This window comes from Musca autumnalis, unplaced genomic scaffold, assembly GCF_047663935.1.
Source record: "Musca autumnalis isolate F117 unplaced genomic scaffold, ASM4766393v1 scaffold_4, whole genome shotgun sequence".
NCBI lineage: Eukaryota > Metazoa > Arthropoda > Insecta > Diptera > Muscidae > Musca > Musca autumnalis.
This window is the reverse complement of record NW_027411977.1, coordinates 140,138,756-140,154,370: the sequence shown is the minus strand read 5'-3', so window position 1 is coordinate 140,154,370 and position 15,615 is coordinate 140,138,756. Positions and strand designations below refer to the sequence as shown.

General features: G+C 37.9%; 1 protein-coding gene across 14 annotated transcripts in view; it reads left to right on the top strand.

The window, feature by feature from the left end:
* Positions 1–15,615, top strand: part of klar (klarsicht) — a 648,847-nt gene that overhangs the window by 288,937 nt on the left and 344,295 nt on the right. For all 14 annotated transcript variants that reach the window (XM_073982967.1, XM_073982966.1, XM_073982965.1 and 11 more), the window contains 2 exons: positions 1,955–2,260; positions 6,364–6,525. In XM_073982967.1, the coding sequence (XP_073839068.1) occupies positions 1,955–2,260; positions 6,364–6,525 (468 nt within the window). The remainder of the gene's footprint in view (positions 1–1,954; positions 2,261–6,363; positions 6,526–15,615) is intronic.

Genomic DNA, 15,615 nt, shown 5'->3' with positions numbered 1-15,615 from the left:
CTGTGTACAGTTAAGATGCTAAGGACCTCAGAACATCACTTGATCGAGAAATTAATGCCTTATAGATACGCTCTTTTAACCGATCCTTACATAAAGAGTTAATGGAAACAGGCTTTAACTTGGCTCAAGGATCAAAATACACGAATTTCCGGGATACCGCTCATTATATATTGTTCGAGATAACAGCCAGAGCATCAAAAAACTCTAATCACTAAAGCTCTGCCTACAAAATCCATTGAGTTACCCAATAAGTGCTCAATTTATGGAAGAAATCGCTGCAAGGACAATCACCAGTTTTTAGGCTACCTCCAAAGGACTTTTGTTTTCAAACAGCCATCAAATCTTATAAAATATATTGAATTCACTACTGTCAACTAAAATATAGACAATTTTGATCTTAAACTCAACTAAAAATATTTTTATTGTCCTTTTTCTTCCGCACTCCTATTTTTTTGAACAACAAATTTAAAGTCAATTTATAATGTTGGTGTAAACAGTAAATAATTTAAAACAGATTGCCACATTTCTGCTGATCAATTAACTGTTGGTATGTCAATAATATTAAATAAATTCAAAATAAACCAAAATGGGTAAGTTTAACCATGTTTATTCGACCATTCCCTTGGTGTAAATGAGCACTCCTATTATTTTGAACACAGCTGTATATTTTGAGATACTATTTCCTATTCTCTCATTGAGCACCAGCGAACATTTTATACAATTTTTTCCTTCGCCATGGGGTAGGGCAGGGAAGATTATGGTTTCGATGCTCGCCATAGGATCCTATCAGTTCCCTTGTTTTTTGTTTTTTTGAGATTTGTGTTTACTTATTTTTTTTAAGTAAGCTCGCTTAATCTCATATTTGTTGTTTTCAAATTTAAAAACAACAAGTTTTTAGTGCAGAAACATCTTGTATTGGCAATACTATCCCAGCAAAAAAATTGCAAGTTGTGCAATTGGAGTTATGATTTCACAACATCTTTCGATGTAGTCCAACAGAGTTATGTAAAATGCACTCCGTTCGATACATTTTATAAGCAGTTGCTTTAGAGATCCCTAGAAAACAAAAACTGTTGGTTGATCCCTACCCGTCGCTGCCGACATAATTTCTTCAAAAGAGAAACAAGTGTGAATATATTTAGAAGAATTTGTTATAAAACAAAAAAAAATACAAACAAAAGTTGCGACTATATTTGTGGTAATTTAGGAGACGGAAATTTTTAATGGAGTGGAGTTGGAGTGCATGCCGATAGCTGAACTGGTGATGGGAAGGCAACATAAAAACCCTTTAGGATGACGAAGCAAAATCAGTTGCGCTTGGATTAAATGGAGAACGGATGAAGTACACTCAATTGTGATTGAATTTAAAGGCAATTTTTTTAATTTATGTTTATATAATAAAGTTCTTTGTATTCTTGTTTTACACAAATAATAAATGCATTTTATTTATTCTGGGATATTTCGCAATAGCTTCCATTTTTACTGCATCTTTAGATTGATTAAAAACACAATCCGAAGAGTGCCTTTAAATTCAATCCAAACGACTACATAAAAAGCTGTGATTTGGATCGAAAACGGAGTGCATCCTAGCTGTGTGCTGTGGAAGCAAAATAGAGTGCATCCTAGCTGCGCGCTCTCTTGTAAAATTCATAAGTGAATTCATAGGAAAAGATGTACTCCAACGGCAAATGTACTGTACACTTGCAGTGATTCAACAGCATCCGCGGATGCAAACTTTTTGCTGGGTATTTTTGCCTGCCACTGTACATTGTGCTGTACTGTACATCCTGTGTCAGTCATTTTAATGTTTATAGGTTTTTTTGAATAATTTTATGTTTGAATTAAAAACATCCCATACCCATGGAAATGAATATGATTTATTATTAATTTAGTTTCATCAACCTTATTTAGTCAATATTAATTACATTTTAATTTTATCTTGCTCTCATTTTAGAAAAACAGTGATCGAAATTTAACAAATCAATTGGGACAAATGCAAAGAGCCAGTAACAAGCATGGTAACAGCAACAACTACAAACATCATCGCTATTCATGGGGAAGTGGCCACAGTTCGTCTTCATTGCATAGTAGTGCTGCCACCTTGGGCATTGGTTCGGGCAAAGATGATTTGTGGGCAGCCATACAAACAAATTACAATTATATTATGGACACAAATCTTTTGGACACATGCAAAGAGGCAAGATGTGAAATAGAGGGCGCCACAAGTGTGTTGAATAATACAAATGAAACATGTTTAAAGGTGAGTTTTGGTGTGTGGTTAATAACAGTGGTAATAATTTTGTGGAAAAAGTGGTGACTAAGAGACAAATTGCATAAATCTTGTATATTTAAGGTTGTTGTCGATGATGTGTAGGTGAAAATGTGCTTGGATTTTAGTTTTATTCACAATATTAACCGTAGCATACTTGTAGGCATAATAAGAATGTTGGTAAATGTGTAATAACATTCCAAATGTAATGTTTAATGTTTTGCAACATATAAAGATGTCGCCAATATCAAATTTTATGTAAAGCTATTACAGTCGGACTTTTGTATAAAGTAGCTGCTGTGGAGAAAGAATTACTACTTTATAGAGAAAATTCGTAATAAATAGACTATTTTGAGTGGGAATACACTATTATGTTTTGTGAAACGTTATAGAGTAGTTCGGCTGTACTATTAACACTATCGTTTTAAGTGAAAGAATTGTCAAGTCTTTGAAGTTTTGGATATGAATGGACTTCATAGCGACCTCTCTAACCTTGATATCCAATTCCTCCTTACCTTTTTTGTCCGTTATGTGGATTTTGGCGCTGGTAGCTGCAAGTTTCTTTCGTTCAAAAACGTATTCAGGCTGATGAGATAGGCATTGATTTTTCCCTTCAGTTCATTTATGCATACTCCAGTGGCCATAATAGTGGAGTCATATGCGTAAGTCACTAGTTATACACTGTCTGGAGGGTTAGGAAAATTAGGTGTTGTATGGTTTAAGGCGTTTGCAATTCCGTCTGAAGGCTGTAGTGGTGCTCTGAGTCTTTTTGATTCCATGCTAATGTTGTGCTACACGTAGAGATTAAACCATTATTCAGCCAAAACCTTGAATAGTATTGGTAGGGGGGAGATCGGACCTTTTTTTGTGGAATTATTATTTACAATTGGGCCCATCATTTTCAACAACTTGTGATGACAGTGCTGATTTTTTTCTTTTGAAAATAATACAGGATCATGTCTAATTAGATTTCGGGTTAATCGTAGGACCCCTCGTTTTGCTCTGTTGGTTGGTTGGTTGGATGTGCAATAAATTACTGGCAGAACTTTACCGTACATTTTTTGGTATCGATGTCAGCACATCTGAAACCTACAGCAAAAGTTCCTCTCTGTGTATATGCTCCTGTAAGACTCTTTACTGTGGGCTTCACCCATTTCTCTCTGCCATGGTGGTCGAGTGTGTATCAGCTTCTAAATGAATGATTCGGCTCTACATCTATCTCCATGTTCAGATTGGACGCCACCTAGATAGGATTAGTCTAAAGTGAGTGTGGAGTTAGATGTGTTGGGTTGGACAGTTGAAAAGGTGCAGGGTATTATGAGGACATGTGCCGCAAACTGGGCAGATGTTCTGCGTTGTGAAGATCTTAGTTGGGCCAACACAACTCTCGTTTGCTTTGGCAGCTGTTCCTCGGCTGCCACGGATGGTGGGTGATCTTCGAGCACAGCATTCACACGATAGGCTCCTAAAGCCTCAGCGATTGCATCAGTGTGAATATCTCTCAAACCTGCCCGATAAGCTTGTTCTCTTTTGTATCTCTGGACCTTCCTCTCCAGATCACGAAGACCCTTCCTGACTTGCCTGGGCGGCAAGGACCTATTTATTAGATGGTGGTTTGGATGGTTTTGCCTATAACAACCCAATCAAATACTGCATCGATGACATCCTGTTATGCCGACGCACCGGCAAGATCTTAGACACTTCATGTAAATGGTCCACTGAAGACATGAGGAGACACCCTGTTGCTGTTCTCAGAGCTGCATTCTGGCAGGTTTGCATCGATAGCATCCTGTTGCACTGACGCACCGGCAAAATCATAGACTCTTCATGTAAATGGTCCACTGCAGACATGATGGGACACCCTTTTGCTGTTCTCAGAGCTGCATTCTAGCAGGTTTGCAAGTTTTCTCCATTGCGTATCACTTACGTTGGCAAACCACACTGGCGCCGCATAGCTTACCACAGACCGACCCATCACGTTGTATGTCATTAACAAGGTTTCTTCATCTGCACTCCAAGTGCTGCCGGCTAGGAACTTTAGGACCTTGGTCCTGTTTCTCAACTATGTTAGTTTGTGGTCGGAATTATTGAACCATCGACCTGCACATTAAGTGGGAGCTGCATTTACGCCCTCCATGTGCCGGAATTATTGAACCATCGACCTGCACATTAAGTGGGAGCTGCATTTACCCTCGCCATGTGGTGAACAGTGCGGCTGTTGACTTGGCGGATATATTCATATTCCTGACACAAATGCTATCAACGTTTGGACCTGACGCCATGAGCATACAATCATCAGCGTATGTAATAAACTAAATGCCGTCGGGAGGGTGTGGATATATCACACCCTCTTGGGAAGCTGTCTGTTTCCCTCTATGGGGTTTGGACTTCTTGTTTCCGAATTCCACGTATGACTGGCTACCACACAAATAGTTGGTGACCCATCGCTTCAAACAAGGCCGGAAGGTAGTATTCTCGACATCCTCGAACAGCTTAGCATGGCTTTGGTCAGATCCAATGCTACCATCACTGTTCTGTGGTACGGTTTGTTCTGATTGAGTCATCGGCTAATATGTGTAGAAATGGCGTGCAGAGCTGTTGTGGTAGTAATGCCTCAAGTATCTTCGCCTTTACTGGCATTCTTGCCAGGTTTCAGCAGCGGGACCACCTTGCCCATCTTCAAGGTTTTGGGAACTATTAAGGTGGCTAGCTATAAGTTGAGGACCTTGCTTAAATATTCGACTCCCGGGCCATCCAGCTGTTTTAGCATCACCATAGAAATTCAGTCAGGTCCAAGCGCTTTGGATGATTTTGCGCCTCGGATAATATTAACCATCGTAAATTGGAGTGGTTTCTCCGCGGCTGGAAGAGATCACAAACGACGTGAAACACTTCCCTTCGCCCGGTAGCTTTGGTGGTGTTCGATAAATTGTTGGCAACTATAGCCCGCACACCTCTTAAGAGCTGCCATAGTCACGCCGTTAAACATGACAGATGTCCGATCCAGGGTTCGATAACGTCTTAACCGCTGTCCACAATTTGTTAGAACCGGTTCCAATATTGCAGCACTTCAGATGCTCTAGCCACTTTTTCCGCTTGCGTTCAGTGAATAACCTATTAACTTTCATTGTCAATTCTCCGACTCTGGGGTAACTAGGGTTCTTACGGCGAAGCCCATCACGCTCATTCGCTAACCCCGTCTCCTCATTTGATTGGCAGGTATATGGCGAGCGGCTGCAGCAGTGATGATGTCTCGGAAATTCCACTCTGCTACCCGAACATCAGAGTGATTGGGCAGTTCTCTGAAGCGTTGGTTGGTGAATTTCCTGAATCCTTGCCAGTTGGCTTTCCCGTGGTTAAGGAAATTCGGCGTTTAGAGATTATGAAGATGGATGGTCTATTGATGGAGATGGAGACGAGCGGCTGCAGCAGTGATGATGTCTCGGAAATTCCTCTCTGCTACCCGAACATCAGAGTGATTGGGCAGTTTTCTGAAGCCTTGGTTGGTGATTTCCCTGAATCCTTGCCGCTTGGCTTTCCCGTGGTTAAGGAAATTCGGCGTTTAGAGATTATGAAGATGGATGGTCTATTGATGGAGATGGAGACGAGCGGCTGCAGCAGTGATGATGTCTCGGAAATTCCTCTCTGCTACCCGAACATCAGAGTGATTGGGCAGTTTTCTGAAGCCTTGGTTGGTGATTTCCCTGAATCCTTGCCGCTTGGCTTTCCCGTGGTTAAGGAAATTCGGCGTTTAGAGATTATGAAGACGGATGGTGGATAGGGAGATGGTCCGACCCAAGGGATATGACGGGTTGTCAAGTCACATCATTTGTCAGACCAGGTGACACGATGGATATGTCAGGCGAACTATGGCATTCTCCTCTAAGCTTGGTGGGCGCGTCCTCGATGCGGCATATACATTGTTACTCGTGTCGGATCTAACCACATACTTTCTTTTTTATTTTCATATAACACGAATGAATGGGCAAACTGTTGCAACAACAATTTAAATGAGAGCAATTCACTACTTTTCTTAATTTTGTCATTTAAATATTGTTTTGCTTAATATGGTATTTTGTTCTTTACACTTCCAGATGCTCGAAGAAAGTATTCCCAGTGTTGGTTCTTGTGAAGATCCCAAAGAATTGCGCAAATGGCTCAGAGATATGGAACACAAATTGGAAAGTGCCCCTACTTTGTCGGAGGCAACAATGCTGTCGTGTGCAGAATTGCAAAAACATCTAACTGAACATTCGGTAAGTCGAAATGATTTTCAAATAATCAATTTGTATTGGGATAACGTATTGGAACATCAGCGTGACAAAATAAAAATTAATTTCGAATATTTCCTGTTAAAATATATTCAATAATATTATATCAACTTTTATGTAATATTATTAGAAAGAGGGAATTTGGAAAAAATCTAATTAATATTCACGGAAATATGACCCACATTTCAAGCTTGCTTATTCAAGCTGTCATTGATGTGATTAATTACCTTTGGATGTACCGAACCGACTCAATTTTTGCAGAGTTTTAATGAATTTTTATTTTCTTTGTAATTTTATTAGGTTTTGTGAAGAGATTTCTTTACTTTCCTTTATTCTGTTAAAAAAAAGTTGACCTGAAGTCATAGAACCCGCAACATTTATTCCACTTCCCCACCCATGTCTGGTGCAAATGAGTGCGAAAGTAAAGTGTTCGTCATGGTTTATTTGTAAAATTTTCATTATCATCTCTTCAACTACAGTTTCCCAGTTTTGAAAAGTCAAAAGTTTATCGCAGATCGCATGTCATACAGCTGAGAATTTTCTTTCACCTTGTTGCAAAAAAAGAATCAAAAATGCACACACATACTCTCCAGTTGTGCACAATTTAGATCACTAAGTCAGTCAGTCAGCCAGTCTGTCTGTCTGTGCCAGAAGAACAAAGGCGGCTTCGGCATGAACATAAAGAAAACAATTAACTCGAATGTTGGAAAAAAAATTAAAAACAAAGAACAAAAATAGCTTAGTAGAGTTTTTAAGATACCATTTTCACCGGCATGAAAGTGAGTTCAGAATATTAGACATGAATGAACACAGCAAGCCTGTAAAGAAAAGAAAAGTCTTAGTGAAAATTTTCATTACTGGTGGATAATTGAAATTTGTGGAATTGTATGAAATTTTCTAAAAATATGTACAATTAGAAAAAAAGGCTGAAAGAAGAGGAAACTGAAATAATGATCATCGTTCTTTCTATGGTGGAGAGGTATAAAGGTCTTTCGTAATTTTTATTATGAAGTAAGAGCTTTTGATTCGCCAAATTTATTCTCATTTGAATATTATATTTTTGGAAAACCTTTCAAATATTCAAAATTTATGATTGCATTCTGTGGCCAACAAGTGGGTGTTTACCACTTTCATATCCTAATCATGCTTTTGCTAAGGAACAACCAACAACCCAAAACTATTTTGCATTTCACTTGAATAAAGAGCAATGGCTTCAATACCGAGTTCAATTGTTACATTTTATTTCTTGGTGGTTGGTGTTTTTTCTTTTGTGTCATTAGAAAACGATTTCAAATAATTTGAGACAGTTGTTCAATTTGAATTTTTGTACTTCGCTTTTGTTTTTTTGTTTTTCTTCGATTCATAAAAATTTCCATAAGACAAACATGGTAATTATGCACGCTTGAATGGACAATTTAACAAGTGTTGCTTGGCATTTTCAAATACAATTGGAAACAGTTAAAAAAGTGTTTTTTATTCCGATTTCCAATAAAACAAGGCATGTTTCGTGGCTTTCTGTGGTGGCATCTAATAGCGGCAGTTCATGTCTCAATATATATTTGAATATATGTACATGGAGGAAGAAGGAAAGAGCGTTTGTTCACTAAATTATGAATACCATAAAAACGAATACCTTTACACACACACACACACACACACACACCAGATATTGACGCTTTTTTGGGTGGAAAACCAAAAAAAAGAAGTTGAAACTAACGATGCACTAAATGACAGTAACAGCAGCCTTATTACGACTAAACAGATCTTTTTTAGATGCTGATTTTAATGTCTAACTTTTTGTTGGCATTGTGCTGGTGGCAGAAATTTTTATTGTTTTTGTTGTTGCAACTTCCCCAAAAAACCAAAAACCGTAATCGGCGAAGTTCGAGAGTGACCGGTGTTGTGTTGCACTGTTATTTTTTTTTTTTTTGCAAAATGAACAATCTAACGAAACAAAACATCATGTAATAGCCCGTATTCATAAAATGGCTTAATGCCTAACTTCTGCTATTGAACATAACTAACAACAACAACAATAGCAATAACAACAACACTGGTGAGGACAAGAAAATCCCAAAATTCGAAATCGTGGCAAAGTCAAGTGGCACTACAATGATTGGCCCGTGCTTTATATTTCAAAAGAAAAAAAAGAGAAAAACAACAACAACAGCATGTTTAATAACACATTAACGAGGTTATGCAGAGGAATTTGGGTGTTCTAAGGGAGATGTAAATGTTATGGTTTCGTTGTTAATCTACCGTTATATGTCCAGGTTATATGTCCACAATTTTTTGAAGGGAGGTTTTCTGTACACCTTCGTAATACCTCAAATAAAATTCTACATTGAAACCGCGGTTTTGGTACAACAACAACCAGCACGATATCAACTACCAGTCTAGGTCCTTCCCATGACAATCCGATCTACGCTCCGGAACGACCCAATTTAACGAAGGGGTTTTTTAACAAATTATGCGTCGGCATCTTTGTTTGCCATTTTACAAAATCCCAATCCTGGTGTCGGGTTTTGTTCCTTGTGCAATATGCGCATTAATGTGAATTCTATCTCCGTTAGATGTAACGTTTGCAACAACTGAGTTCATCAGGTCTAAGCACATATCATGACTGGTCGCCTAATTTAATTGCCTCTTGTTGCCTGAAGTCTGCAACATCCAGCACAAACTCTACTACACTCGTGAGAAATTTCACCCATCCTCAACGGGCTGTTTTGAAAGTTCAATGTTCGGTTCTGTCCAGTTTATCGGAGTGTAATCTGGAGGAGCTGTTGCAATATACCACTGTTCGTTCGCACAGAAACTTGATTTCCGGCTTCATATCCGCCTTCATATCCGGTTACCGGTTACCGAAAAATGCATTAGAGAATCCCACTACTGGTTCTGGTTCCTTTCCAAAAATTCTACAAACTGGACTGGCTGCGTTCGAATGAATCAGGTGAGAGGTGAGTAGGTTTAGTTGGCTGTTGAACAAATACATCTTCCCTTGCCATGCAGGGCACGTTTCGGGTATCGTGCCATTTGGGCCCAATATGAATCGTGGCCGCTGGATCGTCCGGATCTTAACTGGGCTAAATCCAGTAGTGTTTGATTTAACTGCTGCCGTTCCTCTGCTGCGATGGTATAGGAGTACGGAATTCACACGGTTTCTTTGTACTGCCTGCGCAACTGCATCGCTGTGAATGTTATTTAAGCCTGCCTGATAGGCTAGTTGACCTAGAGGTACTTGCTTTTGCCTTTGGAACTGAGGGAAGCTTGTCCACTAGATTGTGGCAGGGTGCTTATGGTGATAATAACCAAGCATGTGCTGCATCGACAACATCTTATGCTGATGCACCGGTGTCATGAGGAAGCACTCCGTTGCAGTCCTCAGGGGTATATTCTGGCAGGTTTGAATATTCTTCTACTGCGTAGCGCTAACATTTTCTTACCGCACTGTCGCCGCACAGCTTACCGCAGACCGGCCTATCACATTGGAAGAGGTCAACAAGGTTTCTTTGCCAACACCTTAAATTCTGCTGGCCAGCGATTTGAGAATCTTGTTCCTACTTCTTACCTTGTCGCAAATAAATAGCAGTAGCGCGAACGACCTAAACATGCTGTCGAACCTTACACCCAATATCTTGGGGTTGTTAGTGGTCAGAATCATGGCACCATCGACCAATATGTTTAGAGCAATGTCGTGCTTTGATATTGTTAAAGTTACGAAGTTTTTCGGCAATTCCCACACACACGACCCGAACGCAACGAAAGAGCACACAAATGTTTTGATTTGTTTTTGTTTTGCAGCATGCCTGTATACAACGTTACTAACACACTGTCAAAAGTTGCAAATATTGAGAATTTTGTGTGCCCTCTTCTTGGTCGGCTGTGGTTTAGAGGAAGCCTCATTTCAGCCGTCTAGGTGTTGAAGAGTGTGGCAGTGGGTTTAGAGTCGCAAATTTTTATATTATTCAGAACTGCACTAAGTCAGCAATGTAGACATATGAATGTCATTGACGATCGGACTCGATGTACAATCATTCGCACCCATTACGATTTCTTTGCCGGATGAAGGGTGTAGAATTTCAGAAAGATAAATGTTGAACAGTTCTGGAGTTATCAACCCGTCTTGAGGAACTTCCTGCTTCACTTTCGACTTCTTATTTCTGAATTCTACAAACGATTGACGTCCACACATATAGTGGATTATCCAATGTTTCAAACACGGAGGGAAGGTAGTCTTCTCTATATCCTTGAAGAGTTTGATATTGTGGACGGTATGGAAGGCCTTCGATAGGTTAAAAGTCACCTTGACTGTTCGCTCGCACATCCTGTTCTGGTTCAGTCCTCGACTGATTGAGGTACTATACATTTTCCGGAATACATGCTGATGTTGTGTAACTGGGGAAACTGCTTCTCATCACGGGAAGGAGGAGTAGTGCTTCTAGAACCTTCGGTACCTTTTGTGACAGCAGGGAGATTGTACGATTCACCTTTACTGCCAACTTCCCAGGCTTTTGGTGCAATATTGGTGGCTAACTATATATTGAGGACACTTGATAAATACTCAACTGCGGATTCGTCCAGTTGAATAAGCATTACCATTGAGATTCCGTGCGAGTGCAACGCTTTGGATGATTTTTCGTTACTGATGTAAACTGCAACATCGCTCTAGTGCTAGTACCTACTCAGGAGGGATGGCTCTTATATATGACGCTCGGGAAAATTCTCTCAGCTACCAGAGGATCAAAGATATTGGACAGCGGTGATTGGTTAATTTTCTGAACCATTGCAGGTCAGCTTTTCCATGGTTCAGAAAAGTTTGTCGGTAAGAGAATATGACGTCTTGTGGTCTGTTAACGGAGACAATGCACAGTGGTCGAAATCACTGATCTAGCCGAGCTAAATTAATTTTGGCATTGACTGGTCCAAAACGTGCTCACAGAAGAGTTCTTGTTGAAACCAAATGTCGTCGAGATTACGAGCTTCAATTTCAGACATCAAACAGTTGGTTATCACGGCGCAAAAACGGTCGCCATTGACGATAAAGTCCTAACCGGTATATTTTTAAAGAAATAAGGTCCGACGATTCCACCGACAAATCGTTATTTAAGTTCCTCTTCATCCCAAATGTGGCAATTTTGCTTCTTTACATAGGTATAAAGCCAGAAATGTGCCTCATCACTGAACAAAATTAGCATCGAAACACACGTTGTAGAGGCGTAAGCTTTTCCATGATAAAAATGTCCAACAGTACTAAACAAAAATAACATGAACACGTGACACGACTCACGAGTGATCTGTCAAAAAAGGCTGTTTGAAAAAAATACCTCTACTTGGATCACCCGTTATTACCCTTAAAAGTTTTCGGAATTTTTAAGACAAGGCTCGATTGCAGGAAAACTATACGTTTTATAGAAAAAAGTTATTTTTTTAAAAAAATGATATTCTTGCAAAATAAGAAGTATTATGCTTTTTCTGGTGCAGACTATTTTGATTGGATCTGCTAGAGGAATAATGAGCCCACCGCTTATGATACCTTCCCCCAAAAAAGTCTAACAATTTACGCTTGAATCTTCCAAAACTTCTTTTGTGACATACGAAAATGCTATTTGTTTTCAAATGTTGGGAGCTCTTTATGATATATATGAACTTTTAGGTTCCTCACCTTTGTTATTGTTTTTTGTTTCAAAAAGATTAAAGAAAGAATTGTCATCAGAAACAGGCCCTAAATTTCGATTAGTTCACTTACCAATGGTTCAATTGCCCGATTCACTGAAAAGAGCACGCTGAACTAGTTCATTTAAAATTCGTAGAACGACTGTGGCTAAACACCTAAGTCCCGGTCCACACTAGAGCGATTTCATTGAAAAAAATCATGAAATTATGCGTCCCTAGATCGAATTCCATAGTAGAGTAATATCATGAAATTGCTGTACTCGATCTAAGAACGCCTATTTTCATGAACTTTTATCAATGAAATCACTAGATTTGTGACAAAGGAACTATATGGAATTATCTAGTTCAGTTCGCAGTTCCAATGGCCCACATTTTTTCTATGAACAAACTGCGTATACTTAATTTCACACGTTATATGTCATGATGTTACTCATACGTTTTGGAACTAGTACAAGGAACTAGGAACTAGATTACCCAACTCTAGAAATCACTCTAGTGTTTAACGGGACTAAGCTTAAACTATGTGACATTTACTAATTATTACAGACGTGTAATTTCTGTAAGAACATTCCTACTTTATTGCTTTTGAGAAATTTTCTAAACTTTTTAAACCACTTGTGAGGTTTTTTCTTACAATTTTACTTTTGTGTCATTTACTTTTGCTGCTGCTGTTGCTAAATATTGCATTTTTTATTATTGTTTTTGATGTTGCAGTTGCATTAACGGTTGTTTTTTATAGTTATGCTTTTGTCAGAAAAATGATCACTAAATTGTAACTGCCAAAAAACAGAGCAACAATAGCCACCAAACTGACTGTTTGTTGTTCCAGCAGCACAATCCATAAACAAAAACAGTCGACATTTGTTCATATCGTCCGTCGACATCGTCGTGTTGTTGTCCACCTTCACTTTTTAATTCTGTTTAAAGTAGTTTTTGTTCCGAAGTGCAAAAAGCAAAACGCTTTAGTTTTTCGTTACATTTCTAATAACTTTTCAAGACAATATCATCGAGATCGAGAAGAAGTACAGGCAGCAGCAGCACCACCACCACGGCAATAACAAAAAACCAAATCTCGTGCTGTTTAGTTTTTCCATGTTGTACATCCTTGATTCCAACAAAAATGGTCACCATCACATTAAATAGATAAATATATTTTAGCTTAATGTTTTCATTTTCTGCTGTGTTTTGTTTTTTTTGTTTTTCAATAATTTTGCCATTTAAATATGACACTGTGGTACGTGCCTTTTTATGAAAAAAAAAACACAGACATTTTCAACAAGAAAACCCCTTTCACTTGTTGGTATATAAATTGTAATAATCGTATTCGTAGAAATCGAAACAAGAAAACAATGAAACAATATTGTAATCTTATCAATGATTAGAAGGTCTTCTCTGGAAAAAATCGCAAAAATGCTTGTTTCTGGCTTGATTTTACAAGAATTGGAAGTGATAAATTTTGGTTACAGATGATGCAGGTGAACTAAATACTAAAATAGAACTAAAAATATTTGATTGTTCAATCAGATAAATGTTGTAACAAATTTCAGCTGAAGATTTTTCACTTGCTCATATTTGTTGTGTGTATAGTGCCAAGCCACCACAAACTTATCAATCATTCCAACTGGAAGATATGCTACAATTCATGAAGAAAAAAGCCCACATTATGTGTTGAAAGTAATCCTAGAGATATATGCAATAATATTCGTATAAATAGTTATTACCCATATCGATCTTTGTCTATGCACTCACATCTGATATGTCCGATGAGCTGAATAACCAATAGCAAAGTTTATAACCATAGATTATTGATTGGATGTGTGGAACTTCTCCAGAAATAATGTTTCCATACAACTCCTCAGGTCATGATAGCTTAAGTACTTAAATTAATTTAAAATATCTCAAAAAAAATGAAAAAATTTTACCCAAGTAATTTTAATCAATCATATTTGTTTGTCTTTTCTTTCTTAAACTTTGATTTATGTTTACTTGTTTTGTTGTTTTTATTTATTTTTTTTTTTTTTTTAATACTCACATTCTGTCTACATTTTTGATGTTTCTCAAGTGTACTTAAGTTAATAAAACGCTGCATATACTTACGTTCTTTTGTCAAACAATTAATTGCGTTGACAAAGTGGATAGATGGATGGATGAATGAATGGATAGAAACAGCTTGAGAATAAGTCAAGCTTCACAGTACTACTGACCCAATAATGTAATTTGCAAGTGGACTGAAGTTAAGATATTTTTCATGGGAACGGACTGAAAAAAAGAAAAGTCAGTACAGTTTAACACGTTTATAACAAGTAGCTGGCTTTTAATGAATGATTTTTTATATGACAATAAATTTTTTGTTATACCACCATTCGAATCAATTTGTTCGTACACGCTGAGAAAAAATATATGGTTGATTTGACAATATTCGCACTCACCAATATTTGAAGAGAAAAGAGATTATTATAAAAATATTTTCAAAATCGATATAAAAATGGTCTCCACAACAATAGCCTTTGTCATAGTAGACAAGATTTTGTGTCCTAAATAGGAATATGTATTATCGCTTTGATAATTTAAAGTGTTGGGCCAGTCATGTGAAATGTCCCTTTAGAAATACGTATGATCACTTCGACAATACAAAGTGTTGGACCAATTATGACATTGTTCCCTTTAACAATATTTATGATCAGATCAACAAAAAATATAGCTGTATTAGGGTAAAGCAATTTTGAAGATTTTTGTTTTTATTATTTTATCTTTGTCTTTTACATATACACCAACAACTGGGGATTGTTTTTTTGAAGTGTTTCTGATTCTTCTTTATGCTTTGCTGGGTGAGGGAAGTATTTTAGAAGCGAGTTATATGTTGTTCCATCAATACTTGTAAGAAGTATGTAAAATTTATACCCACAATTATTTGAAAATTTTATATGAGAATTATATGTTAAGGTTAGGTTAGGTTGAGAAAAGGGGGCGGTGAAAAACCACATGTCCTTTTGGAACCACCAAAATGATCGATGCTATTCAAGCATGCTGGCAAGTGATTTTACATGCCATCGTTTTCAACAATTCTTTTTACAAGTCAGTGACCACCAAAATATCGAAATTATTTTCAGAACACAGGCGTTCCATGTGGCTACAACACTGCACAATTAATTGTAAGAATCATTAGTCCATTATAAAAAGTCTATCTGCTTCCAATAAGAATAGAAATATCCGTGCTTTCGTCTTTAATCGGATTTTCCATTCAGATGCCAAAAAATCTACAACACAGTTTTGCCGCCAGTTTATTGAGCATCCATACTTACAGAACAGGTTCGACGGAGCTGTATTACAGAGGTCCATGTCTCCTTCACGTCCAGTGATGTTGAGAGAATTATCTCCAAGTCCAAACCATCCAAATCCCAA